Here is a 14,408-nt window from a genome sequence, read left to right on the forward strand (position 1 = left end):
GTCACGGAATTATGGTAACGGAATTACATCATTGGTCCCTGATCTGTACTACACAGAGATGCATAATTATGGATAGGAATGTCATTCTTATGTTTCACAAGTTTGGAAAGGGCAGCACAGTAGAGTACAGTGCAGTACAATACAGCATAGCAGAGTAGAGTTTGGTAGAGTACAGTACAATATACTGTATTCTACTCACTGTACTGTGCTATTCATAATTATGATACATACTGTACGTCTATGATATGTTCAAATTGGGTCCAGTCTGGTCGGTCTGTGGACCAGGGGGAACTGACAAAATGTTGACTACTTTTCAACGTCCATGGATGTCCGGTGTCGGTCGGTGCTTATGGGTAGTAAGAGCTGGGGGAGGTGACATTAACTGGAGAGGGAGAGCGAGAGAGAGAGAGAGAAGGGTTGTCCAGACCCTCTTGGTTTGACCAGCAGACAACAAAGACAAGGAATAGTTATGAGCTAAACATAACATATGCCAGAAGGGAGGACACTAGCAGGTGACCCAATTCAGTTTCAGTAATTCCGTTACCAATTTGGTAATGGAATTACAAGTTTTAATCTCTTAATAATTCATAAACAAAATGTATATAATCAGTAAAATCACTCTAACTAATTGGTAGGTCTATCATTACTTGTTACTTCTGTGGACTTGTATCATCCTCCCTCATGAGGGAGAGAAATTAAATAATATCTTAAAGATATGCTAGTTTTGGGCAGTGGTGTAAAGTACTTATGTAAAAAATCTTTAAAGTACTACTGTAGTTTTTTAGAGGAAAATGTACTTCACTTTACTATTTATATTTTGGACAACTTCCTAATCCAAAATCACATTCCTAATTAAAAAAGAATGTACTTTTTATTCCATACATTTCCCTGACACACAAAAGTACTTACATTTTGAATGCTGAGCAGGACAGGAAAATGGTCCAATTCACACACTTATCAAGAGAACATTCCTTGTCATTCCTACTGCCTCTGATCTGGCAGAGTCACTAAACACAAATGCTTCATTTGTAAATGATGTGTGAGTGTTGTAATGTGCCCCTGCCTATCCGTAAAAAAAATTTTTTTTAAGAATGATGCCATCTGATTTGCTTAATATAAGGAATTTGAAATGATTTTTACTTTTACTTTTGATACTTAAGTATATTTAGGTAATTCAATTTACTTTTGTATACTTAAGTTGATCTTAAACTAAATACTTTTAGACTTTCACTCAAGTAGTATTTCTCACTCAAGTAGTATTTTCACTTTTACTTGAGTTATTTTCTATTAAGGTATCTTTACTTTTACTCAAGTATGAAAATTGGGTACTTTTTCCACCACTAGTTTTTGGTGACGGAATTACAAGGTACAAGGCAATATTTCTTAAACTTACAGAAGATAAACAATTTCTCCAAACCAGAATGAGTGGATATTAGTTGGTACTTGGCAGGGGCCTTTATGTCAACATTATTGTGTTGTGATGTATTCTGATGCCTTTTCAGTCCCCTTTTCCATCTGCTCATCTAGAAATCAGAGCCTTGACTGATGCCTAATTTTTAAGATTGAAAAAGGTTGTATAATGTATCTATTTCTTAATTTCCCAAAAATATAGACTATTATCTTAAGTAGATGCCACTTAATATAATGTTTACATACCCTACATTACTCATCTCATATGTATATACTGTACTCTATACCATCTACTGTATCTTCCCGTCTTTATGTAATACATGTATCACTAGCCACTTTAAACTATGCCACTTTTATGTTTACATACCCTACATTACTCATCTCATATGTATATACTGTACTCGATACCATCTACTGCATCTTGCCTATGCCGTTCTGTACCATCACTCATTCATATATTTTTACGTACATATTCTTCATCCCTTTACACTTGTGTGTATAAGGTAGTTGTTGTGGAATTGTTAGGTTAGAGTACTCTTTGGGGCGGCAGGGTAGCCTAGTGGTTAGAGCGTTGGACTAGTAACCGAAGGGTTGCAAGTTCAAATCCCCGAGCTGACAAGGTACACATCTGTCGTTCTGCCCCTGAACAGGCAGTTAACCCACTGTTCCTAGGCCGTCATTGAAAATAAGAATTTGTTCTTAACTGACTTGCCTAGTTAAATAAAGGTAAAAAAAAAAAAAAAATCACTGTCGGAACTAGAAGCACAAGCATTTTGCTACACTCACATTAACATCTGCTAACCATGTGAAAAATAACATTTGATTTCACACGCAATTTGATATGTTCCTATGAACTTCACATGTTGGTGCTCATGGGTAATTTTCTATGGAAATGCCCTGTGCAATAACTTTGCACAAAAATGTTGGCTGTCTCCACTGTAAATATTTTCTACTGAGGTCACTGAAACTAAATATTTATTTTCACATTATTTTTGCCGGTAGACGACACATGGAGGGTAACAAAAGATTACTCTTTCGTAACTACTGTTTTTGGGATGTCTTTGCATTTTGCAACGCTCTCATACTGTGGTAGCCCTCATGCCATACTGGACAGGCCGTACCGTAGGTGGAAAGTCACACAGAAAATGATAGGGTACAGTAGTATGTGTGTGTGCCTCAGTGACAATCGGCCATCTTGTCAGAGGAGATTTCTGAATACAAACGAGAGATGGGAATGGAAGGAGGAAGGAAGGAAGGCCCAAAAAATTGTCAAAGACTCCAGTCACCCAAGTCATAGACTGTTCTCTCTGCTACCGCAAGTCAAGCAGTACCGGAGCGCCAAGTCGAGGTCCAAAAGGCTCCTTAACAACTTCTACCCCCAAGCCATAAGACTGCTGAACAACTAATCAAATGGCCACTGGACTATTTACATTGACACCCCCGTCCCCCCTTTGTTTTTACACTGCTGCTACTCCCTGTTTATTATCAATGCATAGTCACTTTACCCCTACCTACATGTAAAATGACCTTGACTAACCTGTACCCCTGCACATTGACTCGGTACCAGTACCCCACGTATACAGCCTCGTTATTGTTATTTTATTGTGTTACTGTTTATGTAATTTTTTACTTTATTTTATTTAGTAAATCTTTTCTATTTCTTGAACTGCATTGTTGGTAAGCATTTCACGGTAAAGTCTACACCTGTTGTATTCAGTGCATGTGACAAATACAATTTTATTTTATTTGAATACAGAACCCATCCCCCGTACCTCAGTCTGAGGATTTTTAGCTGGCGGGATGAGTTTTGGGGTTTGAACAATCCCCCTTTGTATGGCTCAGGGCACAAGTACCCTCTGTTAGTGCTGCATCACTGATCTGCACCGCCATCAGATCTCCCAACTGATTCCCATACTCTCCCTACGATCCCACACATCTCCACTATCAGGCCTGGAGTACACATATGTAACATAATCCTGTTATTATTGTCAATTCAACATTGCAACTTGATTGGAACGTGTTTTGAAGAATTTCAACTCTAACGCAGCATTGTCATATTTGCCCCAGTTCACTGTTGACTGAAATATATCAATGACATGTTATGTTGCCTGTGATGATATCTTCTGCCTATTTCATCTATCCACTTTTCCATTTGTTTAAGTTTGCCTTATCCAATTTAGGTCTGTGATTAAATCCACTGTCCATCCTCTCCTTCTAGGTGACGCCTTGTCTGACCTTTTCCGGAAGCCCATGAGTGATGATGGTGACCTGTACACCTCACTCCTGTCCAATCAGAGCCATCCCTCAGGCCAGGATGCCTCTTACCTGTCTGATGATCTGAAGCTCTCCTCTGGCCCCTCCTCCCAGGACACCTTCGACTCCTACAGCATCTTTGGTTCCTCCAACACCAAGACGATCACTGACCTGGTTGATGAGATGCCCAAGTCCCTGCTGGGGGGCTCCGAGTCGAAGACCGAGGCCTACAACTACATGGATATCAGCCATGGTGATGACATCCACAACCAGCACCAGAGCCAGGGGCCCCTGCATAGCCTAGTAGACACTGGGCTGTCTAGCTTGGACTCCCTGGGAGGCTACATGGATAAGAGCCCTGCAGAACTCGAGGAGGAGGAAGAGGAAGAGGAAGAGAACCTGGGCCCGGCGCTTGACTCGCACTCCTTCCCTTACGTAGAGGAGCCTTCTGAGGATGAGGAGCTGTCTGACTACCGCTCCTACCGTAACCTGGGCACCCCTCAGACCGCTAGCCCTGTGAAGATCACCCTGACCGAGTCCCACCCCCCTGCTTCTGCCAAACCCACCCCCCCGCAGGCCAATGTGTCTGACAATATCCTCAGCCTGGGCCTGCAGGGTGTTCCCACGGTTACACTCTCTGAGCCAGAGGACGACAGCCCCAACTCCTCCCCCAATGCATCCCCAACAGGTAGCTATCACCCACACTCTCCTACTGTGTTCTAGTGAGTTAGAGAGTTCACCATCAACATGGTCTATGGTCTTGGACTATGGTTTAGCTATGATTTGAAATACAGTATTTCAAGTTTGGTAAAAATGTAAGGTTTTAAGGTTTACAACACATCTTAAAAGGACAAAAACATTTTAAAGATGACCCTGACTCTCTCTCTCTCTCTCTCTCTCTCTGTCTCTGTCTCTCTGTCTCTGTGTGTGCAGAGAAAGAATCTCCGTCCCAAGAACTGTTCAAGGCTGTCCCCAGCAGCAAGCCAACCCCAGGCTCCACCAAGACCAGGGAGCAGGATGGCAGTAGTGCAGAGTCGGGGGACTCTGAGATAGAGCTGGTCTCTGAGGATCCTCCTCTGCAGAGCCCCCCCAGCACCAAATCCAGTAACAACCCCTTTGAGCAGCCTCCCAGCAGCAAGGGAGGTTTCAGCCAGACTGGCAACCCCTTCGACAATCCCCCCAGCGCTAAGGGGCCCATATCCTACAGCATCCTGAGGGAGGAGAGGGAGGCTGAGCTGGACAGTGAGCTCTTCATCGAGTCTGCCAATGAGGAGAGCCCCAAGAGAGAGGGGTCCGGCCCCAAACAGGGGGTCAACACCCCTTCACCTCTGATCCCCACCGCTGCTCCCCCCGCCTGCCCTGCCCCAGAGGTGGTTCCAGTCGAGCCTGTCACGAGCTCCATGATGAAATCATCCAATGACAAGATCAAGAGCCACATGAAGATGGAAGAGGATTGCCCCACCAAGCCCAAGCCCCCCACGGCTGCCGTGCCCCCGGAGGTGAGGTCTGAGAGGCCCCTCCTGGATGACAAGCACATCACTGAGGGGAAGGGAGACCTGACCAAACCTGCTGCGCCAGTCTTTATGGAGGGCTTTGACAAACAGAAAGGTAAGTCCTGTAATTAATCAACTTGTCCTCATCTGTTGATAGAGAATTTTATATGGTATTCTGTAGCCTATTTATTTTCTGCCCATTAACTCTAATAGCCTGCATTCCAACATACAATCTGTGGTGATAAACCTACCTAACTACACTATTATCCCTCCTTGCAGCCGTGTTATCTTTATATCTTTCCTTGTTGCAGTTGTGTTGCCTTTGCATTATATTTCATCACAACATTCCAGAAATATCTCTACCATCTTATCGAACAGGTAGTACGGTATCTGTTGGTGCATTTGTTTGTCAGTGGAGAATCCAGTGGCTGTGTGGTTTGCCGTTTTTTAACACTAGTAACTGCATGTATTTTACCAGGCTGTTGCTATGACAATGGAATCCCTCTAATACAGCAGGTTGTTCATGCACTGTTTTTACTGCCCTGAGTGTGTGATGCATCAGAAGAGATAGCATGGAAGGTCAAAGAGTGTTGTTATCCCGGCTGTGTTGACAAGGTTGGAAATAAAAAGGGTTGCTATGAGACGGCTAGTTCTGTTCTCTCTGTGCTGTGGTGGGTGTGAGCATCTTGGATTTTGAGCTGCTGCATGATTTCAAGATCTGCTTCCCTCTGGTGGTAGGCTATAGTTACAAAACATGTCTGAGGCCAGCATTTTTATGATGACAATCAACAGAGGCTGAGCCTCTACATCATTAAAGATATCAACTAATCCCTCACTCTCATTTGATATGTATAGAATTGTTTTGAAACAGCCCTGACTCTCTCACTCCCACATCCCAAACAGGCCATCTGTCTCCTAACTCTTTCAGACAGACATCATCACAGATCACGCCAGAGATCACTTTGCACCACATTGAGCCAGAGAGTTCTCTGTGTGTAAAGCCGAACATTTTGTGTTGGCACTTAGTTGTCTTTCTTCTGTTTGCTTCTTTTTCATCCTTGTTGTAAATAGTGGGTTTATGTAATCCCGTGATGTAAAATCTGGAGCACACACACATAAATTTACGCTTAGGAGGATTCATTTGATGTGCAGATAGATGCAGTTACAAGAATATCACAGTTCACTTATTATCGTATGGTTCCTTTGCTGTCAAAGCACAATATCCACCTATAGTATGTAACTGACATTCCTTATTCAGATGGGGAGAATAAAGAGAAATGAAAACATCTGATGTGCTTGAGGAAAAGTCGAAGCCCCTCCCCTCTCCTGGTGTTTACAAACAGACAACCACAGAAGAAGGTTCTCGAATCTCTAAAAGCAGGTCAACCCATTTGATGAAGTTGATATTCCTCCACCACTAGGTGGTGCAGGGCACCATAGACTATAACAGAGGTCCGTGTGTACGCTGAAGAGTGAAGACAAGCAGAGCAGACATTATGTACCACGGCCTGTGCAGCTCCGCAGAAGTTGCCATGGCAACACCGTCCAAGGGGGAGAGCACATCACAGGCGCATATATTTTTTGCCCATTGGCTGTTGCCGTGGTAGAGAGCTTTCTCAAGGCTGCAGCAAGCAGAAAGTGTGAGGGGGATGCCGACAAGGCTGTCTGTGCACTGACTGTACCAATGTCACTGAAATAGAGGGGTCAATGTTAACATTCAAAATCCTGATGATATAGTTATTCTCTATCCAAGCACACAGACTCTGTTTAGACGTGGTACTGTCTGTGTTGGACTCAGCTCCTACATGCATCACTGTGGCAATCCCATGCCATCGTACCCCGAATATATTGTTCTAGCAATTCTAGCAATCAGATTGTTCTAGCAATTCTCACATAGTAACTTCATTGGAAGGAAGGAATGTTTGACATGGTTTGTACATTTGTATCACAATTTTTTTTTTATCATAATGAATGTGTCAAGTATGGCCCTTTTTAGACCTGTACATGAACCGTACATGATACAACATCTTGGTGTACTTATACTCCTTATAGTGTTGTCTCAAATTTGGAGTATATCTAGATTCTGAAATTAAAATGTTTCACATTCAAAAAATATTATGTTGTTTGTAGCAATCTACTCTTCAAACACATCAAATTCCCAGAGTCTCTGGTCATTTTAATGATATGACCCGTTTTATACATAGAAATTGATATTATAGGTAATTAACTGCCATTGCCCCAACTGTAGACCAGGTGTTGTTAGAGCTGCAATCTGACTTTGTTGCCTTACAAAAATCCCTGGTTGGTTTAAAAAGTGTACTTAATGTGGGCAAGACCAAATATGTTGTTTATGTGGTATTGAGATGTCGGATGCATAAGAGATGTTATGATTGATTTTATGAGTTATTATAGGCCTCTGTGATCTAAGTTTTCATGAAGTCACAGCCCTCCTCTACAATTACTCATTCAGCAAATCACCCTTTGAATTCCATTTCCCATTCACTGTGTTGGTGGGGCTCATACAATGTACAATGTAGCAGAGAGCCCACTCTGGAAATGTGATGTACTTGTAGAGTATATCGTTCCAAACAATGTCTTAAAATTAACAAAATCAGAAAGGGTACTTTTCAGATATTCATATTCATATTTTTAATGTTGAATAAATGAACGTGAAAAATTATATTTCAAAATTAAGACATACTCCATATTTTAGATCACACTATAAGGAGTATAATGACATCAATATGTTGTCTGTATCATGTACAGTTCACAGATCATAGGGTCTTACAGGAGGCATGATTAGGTCTAAAAAGGACCTAAAATGGCCACTCAAAAATGGTTTGTGATACAAATGTAAAAAGCATGTCAAACATCCTTCCTCCTAATGACGTTTATTTGTGAGAATTGCCAGAACAATCTGAGATATCCTAAATATTTTCAGCCTTCGCTGTCATGGAAACGCCCTAGAGCTTTGTCAGGTCATTTGCATTGCTAATGCATCCTGGTGGGACCTAAAGCACAAACTGAACCACAGCCTTAAAGCAGTAAACCTTTGAGGGCTATTACTGTAGGCTACAGTGTGTATATTTATGAATGATTAAAAAGACAAGCACTTAAGCTGCTCAATAATTAGTGAGACATATTGAAAATAACTACGGTATTTGTGTCATATTGACCACAAGCTTAAACATTATTTTGTACAAAGCGTAGAAACAAAGGACAGAGGAGTTGACTATTTGCTAGATGATTTCTTAGCTAAGCTAGGTCCCTTCCCCAGCAGTAGCCTATAGAATCCTCAGGCTTAACACAAAACCTTTTACCCACAGTCTCAGTGCTGTGAAGGATGACGTCAGATTGTTTCAATTGTAATTTCAATCTGGCACCTTATCCGTAAATGATCTTCTATACAATATTGATCATGATGAAACTAGCCACAAAAATGGAAGCATGAGGGGTGGGCTAGGAAATATGACAGTGCACTTGCCTGCTTCCGACTGAGCTTAATCAAAGGGCATGTTGGTTAACTCTTTCACTACCAAACCCCCAGCCCACCAACTAGTCTGCTCTGAGAATCAGGATAAGCATGAGGACTTTTATTGTGAAGGGATGCCTACCCCCCCGCACTAAATCATTGCATGGATGATTTGCTGCAGTAGCGACTGTGGTGTGGCGTTTATTCGATCACCCCCCCCCCCCACCCACACCTCTCCTCCTTCTGTTCTCGCTAACACTGCTCCACAGCATCATTCTGTTTTTTCCGCGAGCCAGCAGTACCTTGGAAACCTTGACTCCCTCCCTCTCGTCTCCGCATCTCATCATTCCAACTATTCATGCCTTTGTGAGATGAGTGAGTGAATCAGTGGCACAAGAAGAGGAAGAGCTAGAAGAAAACGGAGAAGACCAAGAGAAAGGAAAATCAGGGAGATTGATCATCAGCATGCAGGCCACTGCAGACGGTATCAAGAAGGAGTGCTCCTGGAGTAGCTGGAAAGGCCAGGGTACTGATGTGTTTGCTGTGTTTATTGTGTAAATCAAATCACATTTTATTGGTCACATACACATGTTTAGCAGATGTTATTGCGGGTGTAGCGAAATGCTTGTGCTTCTAGCTCCGACAGTGCAGCAATATCTAACAAGTAATATCTAACAGTTTCACAACATATACCCAAAATACACGTAAATCTAAGTAAGGAATGGATTTTCTGTCTCTGTCTGTGTGTTAGGAGTGTGTGTATCTAGGCTGTGAGTGGTGATCTGATTTGTGTGTATGTATGAGGTGCACATGTAGCCTATTTATGCTGCGAGTGCAAAGCTCTAGTTGTGTTTGTGTGAAAGGGGGATGTTGCATGTATGGTCGTGGTGGTATCCAAGGTGTGTGTTAGTCGGGGCCTGGGTGAACAGGCTTAGCTGTTTACCCCCCCCCGTCCCCCTGTGTCACAGCAGACACGCCCTGATCACGCTCTCTGTGTGCGTGTGAGACAAAGGGGAAAAAGAGGGTGGGAGGGTGGGTGGCTGTGAGACGTTGCTGATTATGATGACGAATGTATACATACATGCTGTGAGACGTCTGTTGTTCAGTGTGTGTTTTGTGTGTGTGTGTGTGTTAAGGTGAAACTCTATGTTGGACCAAGGTGTGTCATTGTTATCGCCCTCCCAGTGTGACGCTCTGTGGGGGAGCTGTTTTCATGCCGGAGACTTTGAGCTATTTTTGTGTGCGAGGCTGTTGGAGCATCCGGATGGCACTGACGAACTGTCTCCGTGGCAACCAGGCCACACCCATCCTAATTACATCAGTCTCATCCATCGGCTGCCAGGGCACCTTGCAGCGACTGGGAAAGAAAGGCACAGCCTCCGTCTGCCTTTTTCTCCATCATGGTGTGCATTAGTATTGCCTGACGAGGAGAGAAAATGGTGTCCCTTCCTCCTCCTCGCCTTTCCAGCTGGCTGTCATTTTCTATTGCAGCCATGTTTATTGTAGGAGAGAGATGGGGTTGGTTGGTCTGCCTTTTCCTTACCTGTGAATGAAACTGAGTAATTTTAAGATTTAAAATGGAGAATAGAATAGAATCTCCAAATTAAAATGCAAGACTAATAGCCTATGAATCTCTTTATAAAATATACAGAGAAGGAGCCACACAGGTCTATGTGGATACTTTATTTTCATTGAACAATAACCAGTTCCTTTCATTCAGTCACAGAGTTGTGAGCATAATAGCTTGTATTCTCTGAGCTTTCACTATAGACGGGTTGGTTGTTTAGCAACAAAAGTGACGCGTGCGCAACTATGGGGCAAAACAAATTGGTTACACTTAGCTTGTTGATAACATACATAATTTCTCAAATACATTGTTACAGTTGTTGGTTAGCTAGCTAGTGAATCTTAGCCATATTAGCATTGACAATGATACACCTTGGTCCAACATAGAGTTTCACCTTAACACACACAAAACACACACAGATAAATTATCAAATTGACCAGTTGGATGTTCTTTAGTTTGAATAAGCTGTTGAAGCAAAGACACAGGTTTGGATACATGTTTGATCATGCTGGCTTGGGGCATGGTTTGAGCCAGTGTCGATGACTTTAGTGGTCTAACCGGGTCAGGCTCAAACTGGTTCACTCTGCCGCTACCTAAAAATGTAGAACATAATCTGACTACAAATCTGAAGAGTGAGGAATATTGCATCAGCTTGTTGAGTATCAGAAGCAGAAATCATACAGGCCTGTATCAGTGATCAGGGTTTGTCTGCGTGCCACGGTACCTACTGTACGTTTTGGTTCAACATCCTGTGTTCATGCTGGCTGGGCAGGACAGTAATCCCCAGGGTCTCTACCAACCAGAGAGCTTGACAGAACCTCACCCATGACTCACTCTGTGAAATAGGCTATAGGCCTATACCAATTGTTTACTGTGCATTACCAATGTGAAAGCAAAGCCTGCTATCTAGCGCTAAGCCTAATGAAAGGGAATTAGATGCTGAACAAATTATTAATGGGACTTGCAAACGTCTCATTCTAAATCTCTACCATACTTCTGACTTATTGGCTAGTTATTATGAGCACTCCATCCCTCCTACACCGTTTAAGATAGAAACGTCATTCAAACTTTAAAACGTACAGACCGGTCTGGAATAGTGTGCTTACATACTTTTGATATACACTGCTCAAAAAAATAAAGGGAACACTAAAATAACACATCCTAGATCTGAATGAATGAAATATTCTTATTAAATACTTTTTTCTTTACATAGTTGAATGTGCTGACAACAAAATCACACAAAAATTATCAATGGAAATCGATTTGGAGTCACACTCAAAATTAAAGTGGAAAACCACACTACAGGCTGATCCAACTTTGATGTAATGTCCTTAAAACAAGTCAAAATGAGGCTCAGTAGTGTGTGTGGCCTCCACGTGCCTGTATGACCGCCCTACAACGCCTGGGCATGCTCCTGATGAGGTGGCAGATGGTCTCCTGAGGGATCTCCTCCCAGACCTGGACTAAAGCATCCGCCAACTCCTGGACAGTCTGTGGTGCAACGTGGCGTTGGTGGATGGAGCGTGATATGATGTCCCAGATGTGCTCAATTGGATTCAGGTCTGGGGAACGGGCGGGCCAGTCCATAGCATCAATGCCTTCCTCTTGCAGGAACTGCTGACACACTCCAGCCACATGAGGTCTAGCATTGTCTTGCATTATGAGGAACCCAGGGCCAACCGCACCAGCATATAGTCTCACAAGGGGTCTGAGGATCTCATCTCGGTACCTAATGGCAGTCAGGCTACCTCTGGCGAGCACATGGAGGGCTGTGCGGCCCCCCAAAGAAATGCCACCCCACACCATGACTGACCCACCGCCAAACCGGTCATGCTGGAGGATGTTGCAGGCAGCAGAAAGTTCTCCACGGCGTCTCCAGACTCTGTCACGTCTGTCACGTGCTCAGTGTGAACCTGCTTTCATCTGTGAAGAGCACAGGGCGCCAGTGACGAATTTGCCAATCTTGGTGTTCTCTGGCAAATGCCAAACGTCCTGCACGGTGTTGGGCTGTAAGAACAACCCCCACCTGTAGACGTCGGTCCCTCATACTACCCTCATGGAGTCTGTTTCTGACCGTCTGAGCAGACACATGCACATTTGTGGCCTGCTGGAGGTCATTTGCAGGGCTCTGGCAGTGCTCCTCCTGCTCCTCCTTGCACAAAGGCGGAGGTAGTGGTCCTGCTGCTGGGTTGTTGCCCTCCTACGGCCTCCTCCACGTCTCCTGATGTACTGGCCTGTCTCCTGGTAGCGCCTCCATGCTCTGGACACTACGCTGACAGACACAGCAAACCTTCTTGCCACAGCTCGCATTGATGTGCCATCCTGGATGAGCTGCACTACCTGAGCCACTTGTGTGGGTTGTAGACTCCGTCTCCTGCTACCACTAGAGTGAAAGCACCGCCAGCATTCAAAAGTGACCAAAACATCAGCCAGGAAGCATAGGAACTGAGAAGTGGTCTGTGGTCACCACCTGCAGAACCACTCCTTTATTGGGGGTGTCTTGCTAATTGCCTATAATTTCCACCTGTTGTCTATTCCATTTGCACAACAGCATGTGAAATTTATTGTCAATCAGTGTTGCTCCCTAAGTGGACAGTTTGATTTCACAGAAGTGTGATTGACTTGAGTTACATTGTGTTGTTTAAGTGTTCCCTTTATTTTTTTGAGCAGTGTATTTTATGCTTTTTAACCTATTAAGCTTTTTGTATTTTTTTCCCCCAATCTTCATTTAAATGGGACTTTTTTCAACATTCTAAAGTATTCCCCATTGTTAGACAGTCACATGACTTCCAACAGTTCATTCACTGTAAACAATGCAATTTTTGACACAAATCAGCTACTTTGACCACTTTCCCAACAACTTAGGCAAAAGGTTAGAGCATATGAAATGTTCCTCTGCTTGTCTGCTATTCAAGCCCGAAATCAGAGCATAAATATATTTTGCCAATCAAAGGGTGGAGCTGTTTTAGTAACCGTGTCAACTGTAAGCAGGTGACGCCAACCTTTGTCCTATAGTGATTATGTACCCATAATTCATCATCACGATATATTTGTTGGTCCCATGTTTCATGAGCTGAAATAAAAGATCCCAGAGATGTTCCATATGCACAAAAAGCTTATTTCTCTAAAATGTTGTACAGGCTGTGTAAGAGCTATTTGACCAAGAAGGAGAGTGGTGCATCAGATGACCTGCTCTCCACAATCACCCGACATCAACCCAATTAAGATGGTTTGGGATGAGTTGGACCGCAGAGTGAAGAAAAAGCAGCTAAAAAGTGCTCAGCATATGTGGGAACTCCTTGGAACTGTTGGAAAAGAATTCCAGGTGACTACCTCATGAAGCTGGTTGAGAGAATGCCAAGAGTGTGTAAAGCTGTCATCAAGGCAAAGGGTAGCTACTTTGAAGAATCTAAAATATATTTGGATTTGTTTAACCGTTTTTTGGTTACTACATGATTCCATATGTGTTATTTCATAGTTTTGATGCCTTCACTACTATTCTACAATGTAGAAAATAGTAAAAATAAAGAAAAACCCTGGATTAGGTGTGTCCAAACTTTTGACTGGTACTGTACACTGATCAAAAATATAAACACAACATGTAAAATGTTGGTCCCATGTTTAATGAGCTGAAATAAAAGATCCCAGAAATGTTCCATATGCACAAAAAGCTTATTTCTGTAAAATGTTGTGCCACTAATTTGTTTACCTGCGTGTTAGTGAGCATTTCTCCTTTGCCCAGATAATCCATCCACCTGACATGTGTGGCATATCAAGAAGCTGATTAAACAGCATGATCATTACACAGATGCACCTAAAAGGCCACTCTAAAATGTGCAGTTTTGTCACATAACACAATGCTACAGATGTTTCAAGTTTTGAGGGAACGTGCAATTGGCAGTTCTTCACTGCAGGAATGTCCACCAGAGCTGTTGCCAGAGAATTGAATGTTAATTTCTCTACCATAAGCCGTCATGTATATCACGTACAACCACAGACCACGCCAGCCCAGGACATCCACATATGGCTTCTCCACCTGTAAGATCATCTGAGACCAGCCACCCGGACAGCTGATGAAACTGTGGGTTTACACAACTGAAGACTTTTTGCACAAACTCTAAGAAACCATCTCAGGGAAGCTCATCTGTATGCTCGTTGTCCTCACCACGGTCTTGGCCTGACTGCAGTTCGGCGTCATAACCAACTTCACTAG

General features: G+C 43.1%; 1 protein-coding gene across 2 annotated transcripts in view; it reads left to right on the plus strand.

The window, feature by feature from the left end:
* Window positions 1-14,408, plus strand: part of rtn1a (reticulon 1a) — a 43,240-nt gene that overhangs the window by 16,093 nt on the left and 12,739 nt on the right. Inside the window, exons 2-3 of one of the 2 annotated variants that reach the window (XM_020501233.2) lie at window positions 3,629-4,351; window positions 4,597-5,271. In XM_020501233.2, the coding sequence (XP_020356822.1) occupies window positions 3,629-4,351; window positions 4,597-5,271 (1,398 nt within the window). Of the gene's footprint in view, window positions 1-3,628; window positions 4,352-4,596; window positions 5,272-8,781; window positions 9,155-14,408 lie in introns of those variants that run through there. The other variant, XM_020501234.2, reaches the window with a different exon arrangement.

This window comes from Oncorhynchus kisutch, linkage group LG14 (genome assembly GCF_002021735.2).
Source record: "Oncorhynchus kisutch isolate 150728-3 linkage group LG14, Okis_V2, whole genome shotgun sequence".
Lineage (NCBI taxonomy): Eukaryota > Metazoa > Chordata > Actinopteri > Salmoniformes > Salmonidae > Oncorhynchus > Oncorhynchus kisutch.